The sequence below is a fragment of the Excalfactoria chinensis genome, chromosome 5 (assembly GCF_039878825.1).
Source record: "Excalfactoria chinensis isolate bCotChi1 chromosome 5, bCotChi1.hap2, whole genome shotgun sequence".
In the NCBI taxonomy this organism is placed as follows: domain Eukaryota; kingdom Metazoa; phylum Chordata; class Aves; order Galliformes; family Phasianidae; genus Excalfactoria; species Excalfactoria chinensis.
In genome coordinates, this window is record NC_092829.1 from 46,075,593 (window position 1) to 46,098,097 (window position 22,505).

The 22,505-nt window shown below is 56.1% G+C and overlaps 3 protein-coding genes across 3 annotated transcripts; 2 read left to right on the plus strand and 1 right to left on the minus strand.

The window, feature by feature from the left end:
* Window positions 1–16: 16 nt before the first annotated feature.
* Window positions 17–3,306, minus strand: LPXN (leupaxin). Its single transcript, XM_072337442.1, has 9 exons — window positions 3,204–3,306; window positions 2,466–2,614; window positions 2,286–2,341; window positions 1,863–1,968; window positions 1,635–1,790; window positions 1,393–1,566; window positions 1,246–1,327; window positions 1,005–1,153; window positions 17–580 (listed from the first exon to the last, which is right to left on the minus strand). Exons 1-9 carry the CDS (start codon window positions 3,214–3,216, stop codon window positions 314–316), a joined length of 1,152 nt encoding a protein of 383 aa, XP_072193543.1. The 5' UTR covers window positions 3,217–3,306; the 3' UTR covers window positions 17–313.
* A 1,327-nt stretch (window positions 3,307–4,633) lies between these two features.
* ZFP91 (ZFP91 zinc finger protein, atypical E3 ubiquitin ligase) lies at window positions 4,634–19,059 on the plus strand. The gene is made up of 11 exons (XM_072337715.1): window positions 4,634–5,103; window positions 5,280–5,305; window positions 10,497–10,712; window positions 10,964–11,000; window positions 11,422–11,511; window positions 11,992–12,114; window positions 13,932–13,982; window positions 14,461–14,539; window positions 14,785–14,899; window positions 15,414–15,513; window positions 15,841–19,059. The coding sequence occupies exons 1-11, from the start codon at window positions 4,742–4,744 to the stop codon at window positions 16,349–16,351; spliced, it is 1,710 nt and encodes a 569-aa protein (XP_072193816.1). The 5' UTR covers window positions 4,634–4,741; the 3' UTR covers window positions 16,352–19,059.
* A 650-nt stretch (window positions 19,060–19,709) lies between these two features.
* CNTF (ciliary neurotrophic factor) lies at window positions 19,710–21,320 on the plus strand. The gene is made up of 2 exons (XM_072338754.1): window positions 19,710–19,989; window positions 20,113–21,320. The coding sequence occupies exons 1-2, from the start codon at window positions 19,876–19,878 to the stop codon at window positions 20,584–20,586; spliced, it is 588 nt and encodes a 195-aa protein (XP_072194855.1). The 5' UTR covers window positions 19,710–19,875; the 3' UTR covers window positions 20,587–21,320.
* Window positions 21,321–22,505: the final 1,185 nt, after the last annotated feature.

Consider the following 22,505-nt stretch of genomic DNA (forward strand, 5'->3'; position numbering starts at 1 on the left):
AGAAATAGCGAATTCTAAGAAACACAGGGATTTCTTCTTTTATCTGGCAGTGACAGCGGCTGTAAGAGAAGTGGCCAAGGGAAACCTGCTCAAGTGAAAGCTGGGGTTTTGTGGGTGTGATGCCAGGGCTGTCAGGTATGAAAGGAGCAATGCTGTGGTTATGGAGGGGTGGGACCAGAGATGTTTGCTTCAGCTGGGGGTGCTGAGAGGGATGTAACCCAAGGGATTTCTGGCTCAGCAGGGCAATGCTCTTGGTGCTGCTGACAGGGAAGCCAAGCAGAGCAGCAGCTCCTAGAAGCACGGAGCCTGGAGCTCAGAGGAAGAGCTTGTCGTGGCAGGCCTGGCAGTACATCTTGTCCCCCTGCTCACGGAAGGTGCCTTTGTGCAGCTGGCTCAGGCAGTAAGCGCAGATGAAGTGCTCGGGGTGGTACTTGCGCCCGGCGGCTGTGATGCAGCGGCCGGTGATGGGGTGCCCGCAGCCGTGGCACACGCTGCCCTGCCGCTGGTGGAAGTGCAGCTCGCAGTAGGGCCGGCCTTCCAGTTCGAAGAAGGAGCCGTTGGTGAAGCTGCTGAAGCAGTCCTGCAGGGGAGAGGATCATTACGGTTGGTAAAGACCTCTAAGATCATCTAGTCCCGCTGCCAACCGTGCAGGCTCAGACACATCCCCAGTGCCACATCTATGTGCTGAACATCTCCAGGGATGGTGATTCCACCACCTCCCTGGGCAGCCTGTGCCAGCGCCACGCTGCTTTCTGAGAAGAAATCTTTCCTAATAGGCAGCCTGAACCTCCCTGGTGCAATTTGAGGCTGCTCTCATCTTTTCAGTGTTACCTGAGAGAAGAGGCCAACCCCTACCTCCCCACTGTATCCTTTCAGGTCAGTGAAGAGAGCGATAAGGTCTCCCCTGTGTTTCCTCCAGACTGAATGAGTATTTAAAGGGAGGAGGCTGGTGTGGCTTTGAGGATGTGCCTGCCCTGCAGCCCTCTGTCCTGCTGCTGACTCACCGCGCAGACGAAGCACTCGGGATGCCAGACACCCTGCAGGGCTGACAGGTAGTTGTCGGTCAGTGGCCGCTCACAGCCCTGGCACTTGGGGGCGAAGAGGACCACGAAGTCCTGGAAGCAGTAGGGTTTCCCACCGCGCTCATGGAAACCTGTGGAGAAGGCAGTGGGATGGGATGAGAGGGATGCAGGTGCCAGGCAGGGCTATGTGGTGTGGAGCAGGGGATGTCCCCGTGAGACAAACCTTCCTCTCCGAACACCTTCCCGCAGTGGGCGCAGAAGAAGTGCTCGGGGTGCCAGGTCTGGTCCATGGCGGTGAGGACTCTCTGTGGGCACAGGAAAGGTGAGGCGCTGGGTACCGGGGCAAAGAGGTGGGCAGGGCTGTGCTTACCTCGCGGATGGGGCCAGCGCAGTAGGCGCAGCGTGGGGAGAAGGCCTGGTGGTAATCCTCCTCACAGTACGCCTGCCCCCCGCGCTCAAAGAAGGGCCGCCCGCCCAGCTCCTGCCCGCAGCGGGTGCAGGTGAAGTGCTCGGGGTGCCAGGTTTCACCTAGGGCTGTGAACATCTGCGGGATAGGGATGAGTGAGGGACCTGGAGGCTGCTGTGAACCCCACACCCCACCCCGTGGCTCACCTTGCCGGCGATGGGCTTGTGGCAGGCGGCACAGACGGCAGCGGGAGCAGCAGTGATGCCCAGCTCCTGCAGGTCCCGGGTCAGGCCACCCAGCATGTGGTCCAGAGAGTTTTCGGGGCCCACCGGCGCTCCGGCTCCTTGCCCCACCGCTGCCAGCTGCGGGGATGGGGGTGAGTGAGGGATTGGCTCCAGCCTGCTCCGTGCTGCCCGCCCCAGGATGCGGCTCACCTTACTTTGCATCTGGCCCAGGTCAGCCAGGAGCTCATCCAGCTGCCGGGCGGCCGCTGTGGGTTCAGGCGAAGCAGGCAGAGGTTGTGGGGTCGGCACAGGGCTGCTGGGCACAGCAGAGAGCAATAGGTACTGCAGTTTCAACCTTGAGACTGAGGAGCACGTGGGACAGAGCATCTTCCCTTCACCCCAAAAATGCTGCTCTCTCCCCACCAGCTGTGGTAGGGGACAGGGGCTCTCCATGGGGACTGTGCTGAAAGCCCACCCCTCACCCTGGCAGCAGGCACAGCAGGATGTGACCCCCTCACCCCAGCTCACAGAAGGACCTGGTTGTTGTGGGGACACTGAGGAAGCCAGGTGAGCCTGTCTGAACTAAGGAAGGGGTAACCCCAACAGCTCTGCCATCTCACAGCTGTATTTTACCTGTACACGGTTTCCAAACCTTTGCCTGAAGGCTGAGCCCGAGGTGGCAGTGGCACCTGAAAGGACAAATCCCCGTGGCTGAGCTCCCAGCACCCTTCAGCATCCACCCAGCACTCCCACCCCTGTCATGGGATGAGCAGGGCTGCAGTGCCAGCCCCGTTCCCAGGCCCTGAGCATTACCTTCGGGGCTGTTGAAGCAAGTGGCTTCTGGCTGCTGGGGGCCGGGGGCTTGCCTGGAGGTGCATCCTGCTGCCTGGTGCTGGGTGTCAGCAACATGCAGTTTGTGGGGGCTGGCTGGGAGCTCTGCTCCAGCTCTGCCAGCAACGCGTCTGCATGGAGAGATGCAAATAAGGAACCCATTGCTCATCTCCGTGCCCCAGGCATAAGCTGTTTCCAGTTTATGCAGGAACGTCCATCACCCTGAGTTTCTTTGAGCACAAGCCCTGGCACAGGAAAGCTCACCCTTGATGCTCCCTGTGCCCCAGAGCGGTGGGATCCTTACAGAAGATAAAGTCCTTGCTCCTTCTACTTTAAGCTCCCCACCCTCACGGCAAGACATGGCGACAGGCACCCCTCGCAGAGCAGCTGCCCCCTGAGCCCCATCTCCCTGCCTGGGGCCAGGGCAGCCCTGTTCATGGGGCCGCCTTTCTCAGCAGGCTGTTGGGCCCCACAGTGCACAGACAAGACTGCACCGTCACTGAAGCCGCTTCCTGCCTTTCAGCGCTCTCCATTTTTGGCAAAGCTCAACCGCCCGTCTGTGCCCCGAGATGGAGGAGCAGCCCTGCTGCTGTCCCCTTTGCTCCAACCCCACCTGCGTGCACGCAAGGAAGAAGAGGCTCCCCAGCCAACAGCACCCTGCAGTGAGCTTGGCCACTGGGCCAGCCCAGCCTTCCCCAGCAGCAGAGCGACCCGGCTTACCCAAATCCTCCATCCTGCCTCCGCAGGGCAGTGCGAGCAGCAGGCTGGGCTGCACCCACACTCAGTTCCGCTCCCCAGCCTTTGCCTCCACCCCTGAAAGCAGTGTTCATCGCCGGGCTTTGTCCTTTGTGGGCTGCACATCACATGTAACCAGTGATGAAGGCTGGGGCCAGGCAGGAAGCAAACCGAGCAGTGGCTGAGCAAGGCGCCCCTGACTCGACAAGGAACCCGGGTTCCTCGTGGTCCTCTGCTGGGATCCAGCAGTGCTGTGTGGCAGATGGCGTCCCCATGCACAGCAGATAACACTGCATCTCCGCAGCAGAGCTGTGCCTTTATAGGGAGGCAACCATTGGGAACCAGCTTCAGCCCCGGGGTTGCACGAAGCCCTTCTGCACCACGCTAAGGCACCGAGCTCGTGTTGCTGACACTCCACGCTGGTGACGGCACTTTGTTACGGTCCCGCAGTGCGGACATGACAAGGCCTGCAGTGTGTGTCAGTGTGTGTCAGTGTGCTCGTGTCAGACACCTCCCTTTTACAAGGGAAAACGGAGTTAAACGTCAGTCACCGCCCGGACCCGCTCAATGCAGACAGGCCCCATCGCCCCGCAGCCGGAAGTCGAGCCGTTCTGCCCGCAGCCCCCAGCCCGCCCCGCCACCACTTCCGGCCCAGCCTCAGCGGCGCCACGCCGGACTACAATTCCCGGCAGGCCGAGCGCATGCGCGGAGCCCCGGCGGAAGTGGGCGGAGCTCCCGGCGCTGGCCCCGCCCCCCTTGCGCCGGCCGCCATTTTGTCACCGACTTTCACCCGCCGCCCGACGGGGCGTTTTTTTTTTTTTCTTAAAGGAGAAGCGACAGCCCCGAGCACAACCCGGCACCGCGCCCCGCCGCGACCGACTGCGGCGCCGCATCCCGGCCGCACGGAGCGACCGCGCGGGGCGAGGGCCGACAAGGCCGTTCCCCCTGCACGATCCCGCCCGCCGGCCGAGGGGACTCGGGGGCAGCCGGAGGGGCGCGGGAAGCGGCGGCGGTAGGAAGCCCGGCGAGGGCCGGAGGGCCGGGAGGCGGCGGCGGGACCGGGCGGGCGGCAGGGTGGGCAGAGCGAAGGGGCGGCGGAGCGGGAGCCGGAGGGGCCGCATCGGGCGGGTGGCGCGGCGGGGCAGGCCGGAGTCGGGGGGGGGGAGGGAGGGAGGTGGAGGCGGGAGAGGGAGCGAGGCCGCGCTTGCGCGGGGAGGCGCACGCCGATTGGCCGCGCGGCAGCGCGGGGGCGGGCCCTGCCCCAAATCGAGCGTCTATTGGCTGGTCAGCGCGCGAGCGGCGGAGAAAGGCGGGAGGGCCGCGGGAGGCGGGGACGCGGGGCGGGGCTTCCTGGGTCGCCGCCCGCGGATTGGTGGGCGCCGGGAAGAGGCGGGGCGCGGGGCGGCCCCGCGTGAAAACGGAGGCCGGGCCGTGATTGGGCGAGAGCTCGGGGCGGGGTGGGGCGAGCTTGGCGGGGCGGGCGGGAGCGGCGCGGAGACGCTGCCCCTGCGCTCGCCGCCCCGATGCCGGCGGGCACCGAGCAGCCGGCGGGCGCCGAGCAGCAGCAGGAGCAGCAGCAGCCCGAGCAGCCCGCCCGGAGTCCGTCGCCCGCGGCAGAGAAGCCCCCGCCGCCATCGGGACGCCGCCGCCCGTCTGCAGCCGCCGCCGCCGAGCAGGGGGAGGAGAGCGGCGGCGGCGGCGGCCGGGTCCTGAGGGGCGGCCGGGAGCGGGGCCGGGCCGCGGGCGGAGCCGCCGCCGCTTCCCGCCGCCGTAAGGCTGAATACCCCCGGCGCCGGCGGAGCAGCCCCGGGGCACGGCCCGCCGCCGCGGAGCAGCCCGCTGCCGAGACGCCGCCCGCCGCCAGGAAGGCAGCGCCCCGCGCTGGGTGAGTGTGACCCTCCCCGTCCCGTGCCCCGACCGGCCCCGCTCCGGTTCAGGGGCGCGGAGGGGCGGCCGCCGTACGGGGCTGTGCCGGGGGTTGGTCCGGCAGGGGCTGGCACAGCCGAGCGCAGCGCGGTGCGTTGGGAGCTGCCTCTTATGCGCGACTTTTGTTTTCCCCAGGTGCGCGGATAAAGCCTCCGGCAAAGGTAAGAGCCTCGTGTCTGCGTTGCGCTGTGTGCAGAGGCAGGGCTCTCCATGCAGGCAGCCACGCGTCTGCTGGAGCTTCCTTTAGGAGAAAGCCCTGTGTGGGGCCATGCAGCTCCGTTCTGTTTCTCACAGGGCCGTGGACATGCCTTAAGCTGCCGCTGCTATTCACACGTACCCACCGTCAGGAACTTTGTTCTCCCACATAACCACTAGGGGATCTCTGTGCCAGCAGAAGTGCAGCACGGTGCACTGCCGTCTGCCAGCCCCTGAGCAGCTGCTGGCACACCTGGGCTCACATCTGTGCTGGGCTGTTCTGAATAGAGGTGTGGGTTTGCAGGTGGATATGCAGCTGTTTACCTTCTCTGGAGTCCCAGTGTGTAGCAGTAGTGAATGGTGTGCCTGTGACCCCTTAGGGATCATAGGATTGTAGAATGCTCTGAGCTGGAAATGGACCTGTAAGGATCATCAAGTCCAACTTGTTGGAGTTTTGGAGGGAGAGATAGCAGTGCCTCGATGGCTGCAATGAAGCAGGCCTTGGCAGCAGCACGATCAATGGCAGAACTCCTGTGCCACCTTTCCTACTGGAGTTCTCCACTTCTTGTTTGCAGTTTGTACCTAGAGTTTGCAGCCTGTCCTTATTCTCATAGAATAGAATAAGTCTTTATTCTTACAACACCATAAGTTTATTCCACTTGGGTGCTGAGATCTGTTGCAATTCCTGCTGACAAGGCATAGTTTTGCAGAACTAACTGCAGTGTGCTGAGCGTGGAGCCCATGTGTGTGTGCGTACTGCTCGTGGTGTGTGTGCTTTACTGCTCGTGGTGTATGTGTGTACTGCTCATGGTGTATGTGCTTACTGCTCATGGTGCTCTGCTCATCCTTTCATGCCCTTCATCCTTCTGGGTGGAGAAAAGTAGCTGCAACATCCAACAGTGTCACAGCTCTGCCACTGAATGTGCGCAGGGAAGTGCTAACAATGTATTTTGAGGGGTTCTTCCCAGTGTTTTGCATACACCAAAGCACACGAAATGGAGTAGTCCCATTCTTACTCCAGTCCTTGGGTTGTTCCTGGAAGGGATGTATTCCATAGGTTTGCTGTCTCTCTGATCGAGTACCTTCTTAAAGCTGGGGCTCCAGGAGTCCCAACTGACCTTGAAAGTGAAAACAGTGGAAGGATTTATGACCTTTCTTGTTTGTGCATCTCTGGAAAGGCGTAAAAGCCGAGTGGCAAAGGTGTGTTCATTGCAGACAGGTCATGTGTGTGCAGGAGGGGAGCCCTACCATGGTCCCTTCTTTTGGCCTTCAGCATATAACGTGTGAAGGAGCCCAATGAGGAATGAGCGCACAGCAGCTCTCCCTGCATATCAAGGCTTCTGGCAGTGAGGAGCCCCTGGATTTTGGCAGGTGAAGTGCAGCGTGTTGTTTCCCAAGGTCCATCTGCACGGGTCTGATGGGGAGATTGTGGGAGGGTAAAGTCAAAGCTGCGGTGTGCCAGGGTGTGTGGTTGTTGCCCTGCCCGTATGCACGAGGGCAGCTGTGCTGCCAGCCACAGCAGTTGTGTTTCCTGGCTGCTTAGTCATGCAATTGCAATATTTCCCTAATGTGTTTCTATAGAAATATTGCTTTCAGAAGGGGAACACATAATCTCAGCTTAAAAATGGACTTGTATAGCTGTGCAATATATGCCACGTTGGGTGCTCTGTGACACCGTGTGCTCTTGTGGAAATAATTCTCACTTTTGTTAGGCCTGAATAACTTTAATTATTGGTACGTATGTTTAATGAATGCACTCCAGGGCCTTCTATTACCACACTGAGAGTTGGGCACTTCCTGTGGTTCTTCAAGCTGTGGCAGCAGTCGGTGGTACCCACTTCTCAGATGCTGTGGTGGGGTATCAAGGAAAGATGACCCTTCCATGGCTGTGGCCGCCTGCTTGTCTCTCTGTCTGCCACTGTCATCGAGTCCTCGGGACAGGGCTGGAAGCTCTCTGAAGAAAGAGCTGCTGGTGGATGTTCAGGGAGTGCAGTTTGTTTGGACTTTCTGCTCTTGACAGTGAGCTTTTGATCCATGTCTGGGACTTTGCTTTCCTTCAGGTGTTGGCCGTGGGGTGTGTGTTCACTGCCCCAGCCCTTGTCACCTCTCTCTCAGTCACCCAGACGTGCTTGTGGCACTTACTGATTCTTTCCTTATATCGCTGGGTGCAGCAGGTGCCCTGGTCTTGCAAGAGCCTCCTATAAAGAAATGCAGTGCGGTCTCAGGGAGTGAGACAGAAGCAAGGCACCTGAAGGTGTGAGCATCCTGATTTATGACTTAGGGGTTATGACTTAGGGTAGGGATGAGTTTATCTGCAGGACTTTGGGATTTATGCCTTTGGTTTGTGGCAGTACCGTTACACATCAAACAAACTGATACGGGTTCTGAGACAGAGGTGCTTTCTTTGGTGGGATATCCCCGTGTGTTGTGCTCCAGGGACGTAATTACTGAGTGTGCACCAGGGTGTGCTTATTCCCAAGGGTGCCATGAGCTGTGATGGCCCGCGTGTTGAGTGAGGATGGATGGTCTTGGGGTAAGCTCCTCCTCAGAGCATTTTCACTTGCTTCTCCAAACCATTACAGCAGAGCTCTATCTCTGCATCTGGTTGCCTCTCAGCTTTCCCTCCTGTCACTGTCTAATGTTTTCTCGAGAGATCATATCATGGAAGGATGGTTGTTGCCTACTGAAGTTAAGGTCCGTTGCTGACCTGTGTGTTTTCCGCCCTAGATGCTGTTAGTTGAAAGGCAGCTGGGGAGGACCAGCAGAATGGTGAAAGCACCTCAGCATACAGCTGCTTGTCACAGAGTTACTGTTAAAGGGGAGTTCAAGGTAGGAAAAACTCCCGAGGTTAGATGAGAAGGCTGGGAGGACTTTGAGAAGTGGATTTTCCCCGTATCTCTTGAATGATTTCCTGTAAGATGCTGGCACCCGCCCAGTTCCTGCAGCTGATTTGTGCAGAGGCTACCGAAGGAGGTAGGTAGATAGCAGGTAGATAGATAGCAGGTAGATAGATAGCATCGGTATCGGGGTGTTGCAGGGAGTGCGAGTGCGGGGGCTTTCCTTGGCACAGCAGCTTGGCCAAGTCGCAGCTTCTGCTGCCCCCTGCCCTGTGAAATGGGACTTGGGAAAATGACAGCAGTGCTGGGTCTTAATCTAGGGGTGCTGCCTGAAGGAAAGCCTATCGTTTGCTCTGTGACAGCTGATCTGAGGAGCAATGCTCCCTGCTTTTTGTGTTTCTCACTGCGGGTGCTTTGATATCCATCGCTTCACGCTCTTATTTGTCCTCCTGGGCTTGCAGTTCTTACGACCCAGTGTCCATCGCTGCTGTTGACACTTGCAAGGAAATAACAGGATGCTGGTGTACGTTCCATTTTCCAGGTGCCTTATGGGAGGGCAGCGACCTGCTGCAGAAGCTGCTGTTAGCCAGAGCTGGTGGTGTTAACAAGTTTACGCACATCAAGCGCAAAGTCAACAGCAGCCTCTTCATTTCAACTTTTCTCTCCGTTTTAGTCTGAAGAGATTAGAGCAGCTTCTGTTGTGGTTGAAAGAACAGAGGCTGATTATAGCAACGTGCATTCCATTTATCTTGCTTCTTGCTCTAATTAGCCAAATCCTGTTAACTGAGGAGCACATGGCTTTCTGCTCAGGTACATTGGTGGGAGGAGAGGGGTTTCACCAGGTTAAGTGCGGTGTCCAAGACGGGACTGGAAACAGCAAGAAGGTTAATTACTGTAAGGTATCATCAGTCAAGGGAGCATCTCTTACTGTGTTTTCTCAGAGGCACAGAAGCATTGACAGCGTGTATAAAAAAGCAACAAATCTGCCAGACAGTGCTGAAGTGGGGGTGAAAGTGTCACAGGAAAAGGCTCATTCACACCTTCACTTCAGAGAAGTGGAGCAAAAATTGCTGGGTCTGTGGTGTGCTTCATAGCAACGTGTTCTGATGGGGGCCGGTTTCAACTCTGTATAATGATGAAAATATTGGCTCTTGCCAAGAAATCAGCCAAATTCCTGATCTGCTGAGGGGAGAAACATCTTCTGAGGGCAGCAGTTTGTGTGTGGAGTGGTGGTGCTCTGTGGGAAGAATGCTAAAGAATGGTTTCCAAGTGTCTGTGAATTTGATTTAGCGTTCAAAAAACTAAGGATGTTCAGAATTAGGGTTAAAAGCATAATGCAAATGTAGTTGGTGCTGAGATCCACGCAACCGGGAAGGCAGAAAGAAGGCATAGTTTGTGTTTTGTAATGAAGGTGGCTTTATGTATGTAAAACATCAGATTTAGTTGCTGTTTTTAGGCCTCGTATCCAGTATTTCAATCAGATTTTTCAGTCAAAGGTTGGTCACTCCAGTTCTGTTAATGAAGGCCTGGGGAGGGGCCCCAAACAAGCAGTGCACCAGAAGTTCTATCTCAAAGGTTTGGTGGAAAATGAGCGAAGAGCAGAGGGGGCAGGGGACCTCAGGAGGCCTCTGGGCCCTGCTGAGTGTGGGTTCAGTGTGGAGCTCCTGTCCTGAAGCCCTCTGGGGACGCACAGCAGCCTGGCTTTGGCATCCAGCCCTACTCCCCGTGCCTGGCTGCCCTCTGGGGAGGGCCACACAGCCATGCAAATGGATGTCAGTGAGAAGGAGTGTCTCAGAGCTGAGCCTGGAGCTCAGGCCCCGTGCCAGTGTGCTAATGCAGTGACAGAGCTGGAGCACGGAGCCTGGCCAGCTCCTCAGGATGGATTCCTTTAGCACATCGTTTGTGAAATGTCAAAAAGCATTTGAGTGTGTTAAGGCCCCGTGTTCCAGCAACCACCAGGAAGTGAGATCAGGTGAACTGTACTTGGAATTTGAATTTTTAAAGAGATGAACTTGCTCGCATACACGTTTTAGTTGGTTCCATTCTCCTGCCAAAACGTATCTGGAGGTCGGCCATCAGCTAAAGAGGAACCACCTGTAGAAGCTATAAATGAGTGCACAGACCTCAGGGTGACAGTGCTTGTGATAATTTTTGCTCTAGCACGAGACCAGAAGCAACCAGCTCGGGTTCCTCAGGATTGTTATCAAGGGTACCCTTTGGATCAGGCATGTCTTTAGGGCGTTCTCCAAACATGACTTTAAATATGGGTCGGTTTTGAAGCTGGTCTTAGATTAACAGTGAGATTTCTATGGTGTTTCAGATCCCAAAGAAGAGAAAGAGGAGGAGGAGGTTTCTCCTGCTCTCAACCAGGGCTCTCCAGTCAGCACAGCCCGGCCCAGCAGGAGCTGGCGCAGCAGCAGGTCAGCCACTGCCACCCGCCAGCGTGAAGCTGAGAACTCACGTGCCTCCAGGTCCAAGACCGGCTCCCTGCAGCTCGTCTGCAAGTCGGAACCCAACTCCGACCAGCTGGAATACGGTATGTGGGAAGCACTGGCGTGAAGTGCCTGAAGATAAGCAACTCGTGGGAACCTCTGAAGGGAGCTGCGGGTGGGTGTAACTCGATGAGCTGTGTGCTGACTATGGCCGCTCCAGGCGTGGTGCTGCTTTGTCACGAGTACCTTCTGCCACCAGCACTCCTGGCGCTGAATGTCGGCGGAGGTATCTTGAGACAGATGAGCTCACTGCAGCGAACGCAGATTGAAACCTAATGGTGACTTTTCCTTTCAGAGGTCACAGATGAGCATCAGTCTCCAGCTGGAATCAGGTAGGAAACTTTTTCTGGGATGGTTCTTTGCATTGAGTGTCAAGAAAACAGCATATGTGAACAGTTTCTCAAATGCTTGTGACATGGTCTGTGAGAGTGATGGCAGCTGTGTTCCCACGCAGTCCTGGCCCTTCACATTTTCAGCTTGGATTGCTGATGGGTTGCAGGTGTCAGGAGATATTGGAGAATTGGGTTTGGTCAGCGTGGGCCTTTCAGCTGGAAGCCTTGTTCCTTCTGCAGCCGATGCTGTAGTTGGTTGGGTTCTCAATGGGATGCTGCTCTACCTAGCTGTGATTCTTAGTGCAAACAAGATGAGAACTGCTGTGTGTCTTTCCATCCTATGGGGAACTGCGTGATTATTCTTGCAGTAGTGCTTCAGTTGTTGCTGCATAACTCCTCTGTTCTCCTTTTCTCCTGGCAGTGATGATGAGGAGGAGATCCTTGCCAGTGAGGAAGAAGTTCCCTTCAAAGATGATCCAAGAGATGAAACCTACAAGCCCCATCTCGAAAAGTATAACAGATTACCTACTTAACTGCGTCTTTAGGCTAAAAAAGCAACTGTGACCTTTTAGTTGAACTGGCTTAATGTGACCCAGAGAAACCATGCCGGTTGCTGACATGGAGTGGCTCCCATCGGGTGCGGTGTTCTCCTCATCTCCCACACCTCTTGGGAACGTTTTTTCTCTGGTGGTCTGAAGCTTTTAGAGCCCTGTTGGCAGTCAGGCGCATCCTTAGACCTCCATTGCACTTTGCTTAGAAGTGGGATTTGATTAAAACATGAACTCCTATCCAGGTTTTGCTTAACTGTAAGGAGTTGACAGTGCTTTTTAAAGAGTATGGAAGGACAGGAAGCCCTTGGTGCTAATTTAGTGGAAAACCAGTCACAGCAAGCCAGAGGTGTAGAGGCTCAGAGGAAGACAGAGGCATGGGGGTATCTTTAAATAGATACCACTTAACATTGGAGTGATAGATTGTATTTGTGTCTTTGTAGGGAAGCTCCAAAGCAAAGGAGAAAAGCTGGCAAGGGAAAAGAAGAAAAAGAGAAACAGAAGGAGATTAAAGTAGAGGTGAAAGAAGAGAGTGAGTTTCGGGAAGATGAAGAGCCGCCAAGGAAGTGAGTAAAATTCTGCAATTATACGTACCAGCGTGTACAGTGTATTGCACATTCTTGCTAACAACAAAAACACCGTTGTATGCTGTTTTTCCCCTCTGGGCCTGAAAGATAATAGGGCAGAGCCTCTTGTTCTGACTGAAGTACTGTTTCCTAGCGTCCTGCTCGTGATTGGCGAGGGAAAGCAAGAGGTGATGTTTTCATTTAGTTGAGGCAGTGTTTTTCCATGCTGGGGTTTAGTCAGCCTGCCTGGATACGGCCACGCTGTGTGAAATACTGTAGAGAGTTTTTAAAAACAGGGCTCAGCTATCTGAAGTGTGTTGTACTGCAGTGCTAAGCTGTGTTAGAAAGCCAGTCTGGGAACGCCAGAGCTCTTGCAGTGTGTGCCCAGAGGTAGAGTACTTCATACATGGCGTGTGGGAAGCTTCCTCCTGGTGCATTTGGGATTAATGCGCCAGAGCTCAGGAGAAACAGCTGCGTTATCCCTCCTTTTGGAGAAGCAGAGAGAACAAACTGAAGCTGCCTGGTCATCACCGGTGCTTGGAGTGGAGCCTCAGAATACCTGCCTGGTGTGCTTCAGTGCTGCAGCTGAGGGGAGAGCGCGTTTGGGTCCAAACCATTGTTTGGGATAGTGGAAAAAAACAGCTTTTGAGCTTGATCTCCTCTATTAGAAATGGGAACGAAAGGAGCTCCCTCTGCTGGCAGCAGCGTGGGGCTTTGCACACCTTTGTTTTAATTTCTCACGCTGCTTCTAAGCTGCAGCAAGGCTGATTGATGGTGGAGAGAAGTATTTTTGTGAAGATTTTTGTGGTTTCTTTATGCCACATGGGGCTTTCTGAGGCTTCTGGTTGTGTTGCTTGGAATAAATGCTTTTTTTGCACATAAGAAAAGCTGTGCTGCTCCTGAAGGTTTGGCTTGAATGCCGAGTGCCTGCTCAGCTTGTTTACTGGCATGGTCTCGCCATCAGTCAAATGTCTCAGTATGGGCTAGAAAAGAATGAATCAATCTGTGCTAAGAGTCTTGGTGCAGCGGTGTGATCAAGCAGGCACAGTCTTCTGGGCAGAGCTGTTGCTTGGGAGGGTACGTTGTACATGTAAACACAGGTCTGATCAGGGCATAGATTTGTCTTGACAGGTGTGTAAGCTGCTCTAGTTCAGAGGGCTGAAAAATAGCTGCTAGGTCATCAATCCCCTCCTTTCTAGCCACGCAGACTGATGTTTTTCACATGGCACGAAATGTTACCCAACAGAGCAGAGGAAATAGAAGGACACCATCAGTTCTGGACCGTGTTGGCAAAATTGTACGTTTATTAAAGATGCATTAGCAAATGGGAGGTCTTGTGAGAGCAAACCGCATAAAGCACTTATTTCTCGAGAACATTGCCTTCCTCTGAATCTGCATCTAACTTGTTCTCGATTGATTTTTCTTGGGCTTGCAGTTAATGAGGCAATAACTCTCTAACTGTCTACAGCAGGAACTTTGGAAAGCAGAATCTCGTGCGCAGCTTGGAAAGGCTTGAATTTAATCAAGGGTTGCAAATGATTTGGACAGTGGCAGATTTAAAAGAAAAACGTGAAGCGTGTGATGCCTGCTTGAGGGGAACCTGCACATCTATTGCACAGGTGTTTCCTCTGAAACTCTTGAGGCATTTTGCTCCAGAGTGGCTGATGGTTAATTTTGAGTTGCTGGGTGCAATATTACCTTTCAGCCTAGAATTGTAGCAGAGTTCTGTAGTGTTAAATGGCACTCAGCTGAAAACCTCTGCCTAGTGCTGATGTAAAGAAGCCTTCTCCAGTTTTGTCTGTAACTCTGTTATATAGGAGAGGAAGGAGAAGAAAAGATGACAAGAGCCCAAGACTACCCAAGAGAAGGTAAGTGGTCCCCTCCACTCAGTTTGGTTCCTTTGTGTCCTGCACAGAGCTGTCACTTGTTTCAAAGACACCTCTCGTTCACACAATATAAAAATCAGCCTTAAAGGAAATTAAGAAATAGTGATATGTGTTGGCTCTCCTGCTTTCATTCCTCTTTTTCCCTCTGGGTGTTGGGTTTGCTTTCTTCCCAGCTGTTTTTCCCCTTCTGGCTTGATTCCTGCCATGGCAGTGTGCAGGAGTTTTGGGGAGACTGGCATCTCCTGGGTTTTCTTAGTCCTTGTGTGGGCCTTCAAGTCCTGCTAAGAGCAGGGGAGGGGCTCTTGGTCAGAGTCAGTCAGCACAGCCCAATGGGAATACTGAAGCAATAATCCTGTGCTCTCATGTTACTGAGCTGCACTCATATTCACTCATCTGGCTGCTGTCCTCCCTTCAGATGTGTCAGCTGATCACTCTGCTTGTTTTATTACTGACCTCCTAGGAAGAAGCCTCCGATACAGTACGTCCGCTGTGAGATGGAAGGCTGTGGCACAGTTCTGGCCCACCCGCGTTACCTGCAGGTATTTGGGATTTTCCACTTGAATGCTGTTTGTGTGTGAGGGCAGGGAATGGCGGTTTGCATCAGGCCACATGGCTCTGTGTCTGTCCTGTTACTGGATGTCTGCATTCATTGGGCTCTCTTCTCTGCATGTAAGGGTGTCTTGTTAGCGACCGGAGTTTGATACCCTGCCAAGGGGCTGCCTGGGATCAGTGTGCCTTAGCCATGCAGAGAGAGAGCTTACAGCCTTTTGCTTTTCTTTTTCAGCATCACATCAAGTACCAGCACTTGCTGAAGAAAAAGTATGTGTGTCCCCATCCCTCCTGTGGTCGGCTCTTCCGACTGCAGAAGCAGCTCCTGCGGCATGCCAAGCACCACACAGGTATGGGGAGGTGGGAAGAGGATCTCAGTTTCTCACTGGGTTGGTGAACAGGGTGGGGAGGCAAAAAGAATAACGTCCAAGGCTTGAGGTGGGAGTGAAGGCGAGGTAGATGGCATGGATGTGCAACAGTGACAGGATAGTATTCCATTCTGCATTACCATCTTCTAAGGAAATGACAGGAATGGGCTATAGAGTTTCTAATTCACCCACTGGCAAGTGTCGTTGCAAGGATTGGCAACAATCAAATAAGCCAAGCTTTATCCTCCTTTACCACTTCTTCAGTATTGGTCAGAATGGATTAAGACTCTTCTGAAAGTTAATCATCATGCCTTAGCTCTCCAGATCAAGCTACTTTGGTGTTTTGTGGGACACCTCTTCCTTTGCTGTGTCTGTGGGCCTCCCAGCACTTCTGCTTCTGCTGCTTCTCATGGGCAGCTTTACCTGCAGCGTGTGAGAGCAGGGAGAGGGAGCAGGTCTGCAGGAGAGTAATGGTCCGGCTGGTGTTGCTTTTCAGATCAAAGGGACTACATCTGTGAGTACTGTGCCCGGGCGTTTAAGAGCTCTCATAACTTGGCGGTGCACCGAATGATCCATACAGGCGAGAAGCCCTTGCAGTGAGTACCTTTGTCACTCGTGACCCTTAGATACATGCACATTAAATGCATGGACAGCTCCGAAATCAGGGCTGGAACCTATTTGTGGAGTCCTGGCCCCCTTGAAACACACCTCTGTGGGAGTGTTTGACCTGCTGCTTGATCCTTGAGGCAGTGCCTGAGCAGAGATCTGAGGAGCGTGAGTGATATAACTGGAGGAGCTGGCACTGTGGTGACAGCCCGCACTGATGAGAGCCCATTCTTTTCCTGGGCTGCCTCATTACTCCAGCTGTCTCCACAGACATGTGTTGCTGTATTGTGACCTCCCCTTTCTCCCTTCCCCCTCAGGTGTGAGATCTGTGGATTCACATGCCGGCAGAAGGCTTCCCTCAACTGGCACATGAAGAAACACGATGCGGACTCCTTCTACCAGTTCTCCTGCAACATTTGCGGCAAGAAATTTGAGAAGAAGGACAGTGTCGTGGCCCACAAAGCCAAAAGCCACCCAGAAGTGCTTATTGCTGAAGCACTGGCGGCCAACGCGGGTGCCCTGATCACCAGCACTGACATTCTGGGCACTAACCCTGAGGCCATCGCGCCGCCCACCGATGGCCAGGGCCTCCCTCTTCTTCCTGACCCCCTGGGCAGCGCTGCCCCGGCCGATTGCCTGCTGCTGAACCCCGATGGGATGCCGAAGACGTACTGCGGCGGGGCGGAGCGTGTGAGCCTGGTGGCTGACGGCAAGCTCTTTGTAGGCAGCGGCAGCAGCGCCAACCCTGAAGGGCTGGTGATGAACACAGAGATCCTGGGAGCCACCACGGAGGTGCTCATCGAAGATTCAGACTCGGCTGGACCCTAGTGGGTGGGGAGCACGTGGGTGCTGGGACTCTTTGGACTCTATTTAAAAGGAAAAAAAAAAACAAAACAAAAAAAAGAAAGAAAAAAAGAAAAAGAAATGGAGACACTTATTGAAAGAGAGAAAAGTTAAACAAAACTTAAAATACTAGTAAGTAACCGAAGGGGCTGCTCCCCTCAGCGTGGATCACAGCACATCCTCTTTCTCCCAAACACTTCTGTCTCCCACTGCTCCTTTGCAGAAAAGGGGCACATGCTGCCATTACCAGAGCAAGTCGGACTGAGCGACAGATTTCTCTGAGGGAGGGAGAAGGCTGAAACCCTTCGCTCTACCCTGAAGCAGATGCCTTTCTGGCTCCTTGACCTGGCCCTGTTTGCAAGCTAGAAGGCGTTTGGTGTGCTCTGGACAAGTTTTTTAGGACTCCCTTTTTGCCCCGTGGTCCCACTTCTATGCATTGCTGCAACTCTAGTCCTCGCAGTCTCACTCTTCATCCCGGGGCTGGGAGTTTGGCTCGGCACTTTAGGCCCCCTCGGCGGGGTGGGCTGTGAAGGAGTCCCTGTCCCCCGCCGCGCTCGGCCCCATCCCTGGCAGGAAGCAGAGGGAACGCCCTGGCTCATAGATCATGTTTGCTTGGAGAGGCCCGGGGGCTACGGGAGCCCTGCGTGGGAGAGGCAAGGAGGAGCATCCCGGTTTGACGACAGTAATTTGCACTTTGAACATGTTTCGTTTTTGTGTTGTGGTAACGAGATTCCTTATTTATTGATAAAAGGGTCGGTATTTTTTAGTTACGTTCTCGGCGGGTGGAGTGGCAGGGGTTCAGGCCGCTTCCCAGTAGGCTCCTTCCTACCGGAGGGCCGTAGGGAGTGCGCATGCTATGTAACAGCAGCTGGGAGAGCTGGGGTGAAAGCAGCGTGCTTCAGTCGGACATCACAGCTTTCCAGAGCAGAGGGACAGCCCCAGAGAAGAGCAGTGGAGTCCTTGCGGCAGCGTTTTAGCAGGAGGATGAGGTGAGTGATGGCACAACTGCCTCTCGTCTCCCTCCCTCCCAGCTCAGCTCTTTTTGCTCCCCTTATTCCTCACCTTGCTGGGAAGGACAGCGTTAGCCAGGATACGTGTTCTCATGGCCCAGGACAGTGGTGCTCCTCTGAAGAGGTCGGGTATGGTTGTCTTTAGCTCATCTACCCAAGGCAGTGGGCTGATGAGGGAGTGGAGGCTGTCAGTTTGTCCATGCCTCTGTTATGGGTTGTGCTGTGCCGAGTCCCTCGCTTGTGCGCAGCTCCCTCTGCTCCACGGGGTGCTTTGGTCACTGCCTGCTGGTGTGTTAGGACAGCTCAGAGCCCGTGGAAGTTTACGTAGGAAATGACGTCTGGTCTTTAGGCTCGGATCTTTTTGCTCTGTTATCTGAAGTTGTGTGTGGAGACTCGGTGGCCTTGAATTCTTTGTGTGTTTGGAAGAGGTGACCAATAACCTGGGTTTTCTGTTCGTTTACTTTGTTTTTTCAGTTGTGTTTATAAGCTGGGAACAGAGCTGAAGTGCTCTGTCCAAGCCTGAGGTCAGCAGAGCCGGTCTGTAACAGCAGCCAGGCAAAGTCAAATATCTGGGGTCTGGAGATCAGCTATAAAACATAGAACTGAATTGGAAAGTTTTTGCAGGAAACTGACTCCAAACGCCCACTCTGTCGCCTGTGCTGCCTGGAAATCCAGCTGTAGCCAAAGCCTGACAGCACTTACTGGGTCGCTTGTCCTGATTTCCCCTTTCCCTTCCCACTGACACTGAAGTCTGTGTTGGAGCAAGGCAGAGCGCTGCTGTTGCGGGGATGCTGTGTGTTGGTCTGTGCCCTGGGTGTGGGCATGTGCCGGTCCTGTGCTGTGGCTCCCGTGTGTGTGAGCTGGAGGGTGAGCGGAAGGCCGAACACGGGACTCCTGGCACGGTGGTGTGGGAGCACACTAAACAAAGCAGTCGCTTTAGCTGGCATGGCCCGCTTTCTTGCTTGGGTCAAATTGGGATCCCTCTGGGAAGCATTGCTAACCGAAGGGGCACCATGCAGTGCACAGAGGTGGGTTCAGCAGCGTGGCTCTTCTATCCAGGGGAATAAAGGAGGGGAGCGTGCAGCTTGTGCTGTGGTGTGCCTGCTGGCAGCTACGGATCAATCCCCCAAGCTAGGAGCTGCTTCTCGTGCCCTGCCTCCACCGCAGGGAGTGCTGCGTGGCAGGCAGAGCCTTGCACAGAACACTAAGCGAATTGGGAGAGATTGGGGTTTGCTGTCTGACACTAAAATGAATGCTTTTGGGTCAGGAGCTTGCTTGCAGCTGGTGATGCAATGCTGGGCTGGGCCAGAAGGCGAGGAGGCTGTCTCGTCGTGCCCCTGCCCCGAGCGCTGCTACGTGTTACGGGGTGCAGGACCAAGCAGCTCATTTGCCTCCTGTGTTGCTCCTGGCCTGAACCCCCTCTGGTCTCTGCCTTACCCTCCCCTGCCCTCATGGCTTCCCTTTTCTTTTCTGTCTCAGCAAGTTGCCTGTCTGTCCTCTGACCACAGCCTGCTCGCCCTCGCTGTGGGAGAGTCTGGTGTAACTCCTTTCCCCCTCTCTCTGAAACCCTACAACTGACACAGCCCTCCTGCAGCTCCTCCTCTCGGTGTCTCTCCTTCACTCGCATGCAGTTTGCTTCAATAAATTATTGTAGTAGTTTGCAATAAACATTTTTTGTATTTTTTTTTCCCCCTGTATTTATTTTATTGTTCTCCCTGGAAGGGAGGCCCCGAGATGTAGGATGAGATGGGTGTGGGTTATGGGGGCCCTGTGGGGGCTGTGGGGCCTGGTGCTGGGTGGTGCTGCAGCGGCCGAGGGAAGCTGCTTTTCTATTTTGTTTTTCTTTTCCTCTGGGTAACACATAACCAAAATAAACGCATTGAGGAAAACAAACCAACCCCAAGGGCTGTGTTTGTGTGTGGTACTCGTGCTGTGGGGCTGTTGCTGTGGGACATATGCCTGGGAATACGGGTGTCCAGGGGGGCTCCCAGCTCCCTTGAGAAGGGGGGGGCAGGAGGCGGCTGCTGGGGTCAGGCTGTAGGCTGAGGGGTATCCTTGCCCCTGGCTGGGCCTCGCTCTGTCCCCAGCCCTGCGCCCTGCTCCGGCCCCAGCCTGCAGCCTGGGCTGAGCTGTTGAGCAATGTCCCGGCTCTGCTCACCTCTTCCCGGCAGTGGTTTCCCGCGCTCCGGCCTGAGCCAGGGATTAGAGTGGGGCTGGTTGTGCCGCGGGGAAGGAGCCTGTCGCTGCCGGGTGAGAGCGTTTTGGGCAGAGAGCTTAGAGTGGCGAAGCATGGGGAATTAGGGAAATAATCTGTTGCTGTTGATCCCAGAGGCGGGAATCTGCAGCGTCGTGCCAGGCCCCAGGCGCGGAAGAGGGGGAGAGCCGGGCCAGCGGACGCGTGAGCGGAGCTCCCGGCTGGAATGCACCAGCTCAGCAAGGGATTGTCCTCCCTGGGCTGCTCGGGCACTGCGCCGTGAGCCTGGGACGGCCGCCTGGGCCATGGCGGCGGCAGACACCCCTTCAGCCACCCTCCGGCACCACGACCTGTGCAGCCGCGGCATCCGCCTGGCCAGGAAGATGCGCTCGGATGTCACCGACCTCCTGGACATCTACGTGAGTTCACCCTGCGCTCGGGGCTGGGAGTGCAAGTGGGAGGCTGCTGCCGTGAGACTCCTCAGGGGGGGATGCCGGAGGTCTCCCTTGTCCCAGCACCCATCCTGGCTGTCTGTCCCGCAGGTGGAGCGGCAGGGCCTGGACGCCTCCATCAGCGTGGCGGCGGTGGATGGGGTGCCGGCGGCGGCAGCGGAGCGCTGGGCCGAGCAGACGGGCACCCAGCGCCTCCTGGACAACCTGGCAGCCTACCGGGCTTTCCGCACGCTGCTGGCACAGATGCTGGAGGAGCAGAGGGAGCAGCTGGGAGATGCCGATGCTGAGCTGGGCCCAGCGCTGGCGGCTGTACTGCTGCAGGTCTCGGCCTTTACCTACCACCTGGAGGAGCTGCTGGAGCTGGAGAGCCACGGGACCCCTGCTGAGGAGGGCTCCGAGCCCCCCGCACCCCCACGCCTCAGCCTCTTTGAGCAGAAGCTGCGGGGCCTGGGGGTGCTGCGGGAGCTGGCCCAGTGGGCCGTCAGGTCGGTGCGGGACCTGCGGCAGCTCGCCAAGCACGGCCCGGGCAGCGGCACAGCAGTGGGTCTGCCCGAGAGCCAGTGATGGCGGTGTGCGGATGGGGCTTAGCTGGGGGGGCCCATCCTTGTGCAGGGCTGCTGACAGGCACAGGGACTTCAGGGAGTGGGGGGGCTCATGCTACTAACCCAGGGGCCTTCTGCTTCCTAATGGGGCCCATTTCCCTGTGATGGAAACTGAGGCAGAGGGAGGGAACTCACAGTGAGGTGGGCCTTGTGGATGACCTGCAGTCCCACTATGGCCTGGAAGCCATGACCCCTGGTGTGCTGTGCAGGGACGGCCTGTTCTGTGGGACCGGGTTTCTCCCTGTCTCCTGGTGGCTGGGTGATGCTTCTGGATTAGGGGAGCTGACTCGGGGTTATTGCAGAGGTGAGAGCGATGTGGAAGCATCACCTGGTGAAAGGTGGCTTAGGAATTGTTCCCCCTCTGCAAGGCCTGAAGCATTGCCTCCTTCAGGTGCTCCCTTTTCTCTCTGTTCCTGCACAGCTCCCACCCTTGCCTGTGTGTTCTGTGTGCTGAATTTCTGCTCTGACCGCTTGGAGCCTTTCTCAGGAGGGGGGTGGGATTTTGAGCTGGATGGCATCTCTCAGCTGGTCGGACAGGGTATAGAGAGGGTATTTATACAGAAGGCTGACTCAGAAGACCCTCTGCCAGGGGCTTTGTGCCTCTTGGGGTTGTTCTAAGACTGGAGAGGGAGAAGCGAACAGCACCAGCCACTGTCGGCCACTGTTTTCTCCCTGCATGGCTGTGATGGATGCTGAGCAAATAAAGCATCTGGAGAGCCACTGGGGTGCTGTGACTTCTTGGGGGCTGGACTCCGCAGGCTGCCTTGTTCCTAATTAAGTACTTTTCTTTGTGGCAGGAGCAGTCTGAGAGGGGGATGAGGGAATGGTGCAGGTGAGAAAGAGGTGAGGGAAAGCTGCAGAGGGCTCACAGGGGAGGTACAGCTGCAACGTCAGCCCCGGTCCCCCTCTGCCTTCTCCTCGACCCCAAGAGCAACACGCTGCAGGGGGTTCCTGTTCCCCGGGGCACAGGCGTGAGGCACGGCCATGCCACTGGCCCTGCACAAAGCGCCTTTGTCCCAGCGGGTGCTGGAAGCTCCGGGCACAGAGCCCAGCGCCAGCAGCGTCTGCACAGCCTGAGGGGGCTGGAGGGCGAGGCTGGGGTGGTGCTTGTTTGGCATGTGGGACGGGGGCTGCCTATGGGGTCGGGGTGGGCATGCCTGGCACATAGGATGGAAGCTGGAGTGGGAGGATGTTCACCTTCCTCCCTGCTGCTACCTGTCGAGCTTCAGTTTTGCAGCTCCCATTGGATTACTTGCATGGTTCTGCTTCCGTGCACTTGCGAGTAACTGTTTCTGGCCTTTTTGGGGGGATTACTCAAAGCATTGCTCTCTCTCACACCTCGCTATGTGCAATAGCACACGACCTTCTTTTCACCCCCCAGTACCCCCTGCATCCCAAGCAGAACGCACACCCAGTCCCGCTGTTGGGACAGCGGGGAGAGGGCAAAAGCACAACCAGGAGGTGACCTGAATGTCAGCGGGGCCCCAGCAGCCCTGGCACTGTGCCCTGCAACCCGATCGGGCTGGGGCAGCTGCTGGCAGCCGTGCCAGGGCCCAGCCTGGGCGGGGACATCAGACATCGCCCGAGCGGCTCCCCAGGGTCCTTAAGGCCCTTCCAACCCAATCTGCCCTGATTGAAGGTGGCGTTTCCAGCTGCACAGCGGGGAACCAGGGCACGGTTTTCCTGCAGCCACCCTCGCTGTTCTGCCCGCAGCGGGTCCCGCTGAATAGCGAGAAAGGACACGGCGTTGGAAGCGCCGAGCGCGCTCAGGTGGCGGCGGATGGCGGGACGGGGCGTGGCCTCGGGACGGGGCGTGGCTTCACCGGGAGCTCCGTCCCGGGGGTGTTCCTGCGCCCCGCCTCCCCGAGCGCGCTCTCGGCC

Excerpts from the sequence above, each read along its gene's own strand:
- LPXN (XM_072337442.1), bottom strand. Across the intron at positions 2,342-2,465 it reads TTGCTTCAACAGCCCCGAAG|GTGCCACTGCCACCTCGGGC; the intron begins GTAATGCTCAGG and ends TTGTCCTTTCAG. Across the intron at positions 1,791-1,862 it reads TGGGCCAGATGCAAAGTAAG|CTGGCAGCGGTGGGGCAAGG; the intron begins GTGAGCCGCATC and ends CCATCCCCGCAG.
- ZFP91 (XM_072337715.1), top strand. The coding sequence starts at position 4,742 with ATGCCGGCGGGCACCGAGCAGCCGGCGGGCGCCGAGCAGCAGCAGGAG. Across the intron at positions 11,001-11,421 it reads CAGTCTCCAGCTGGAATCAG|TGATGATGAGGAGGAGATCC; the intron begins GTAGGAAACTTT and ends TTCTCCTGGCAG. Across the intron at positions 15,514-15,840 it reads ACAGGCGAGAAGCCCTTGCA|GTGTGAGATCTGTGGATTCA; the intron begins GTGAGTACCTTT and ends CTTCCCCCTCAG.
- CNTF (XM_072338754.1), top strand. The coding sequence starts at position 19,876 with ATGGCGGCGGCAGACACCCCTTCAGCCACCCTCCGGCACCACGACCTG. Across the intron at positions 19,990-20,112 it reads CCGACCTCCTGGACATCTAC|GTGGAGCGGCAGGGCCTGGA; the intron begins GTGAGTTCACCC and ends TCTGTCCCGCAG.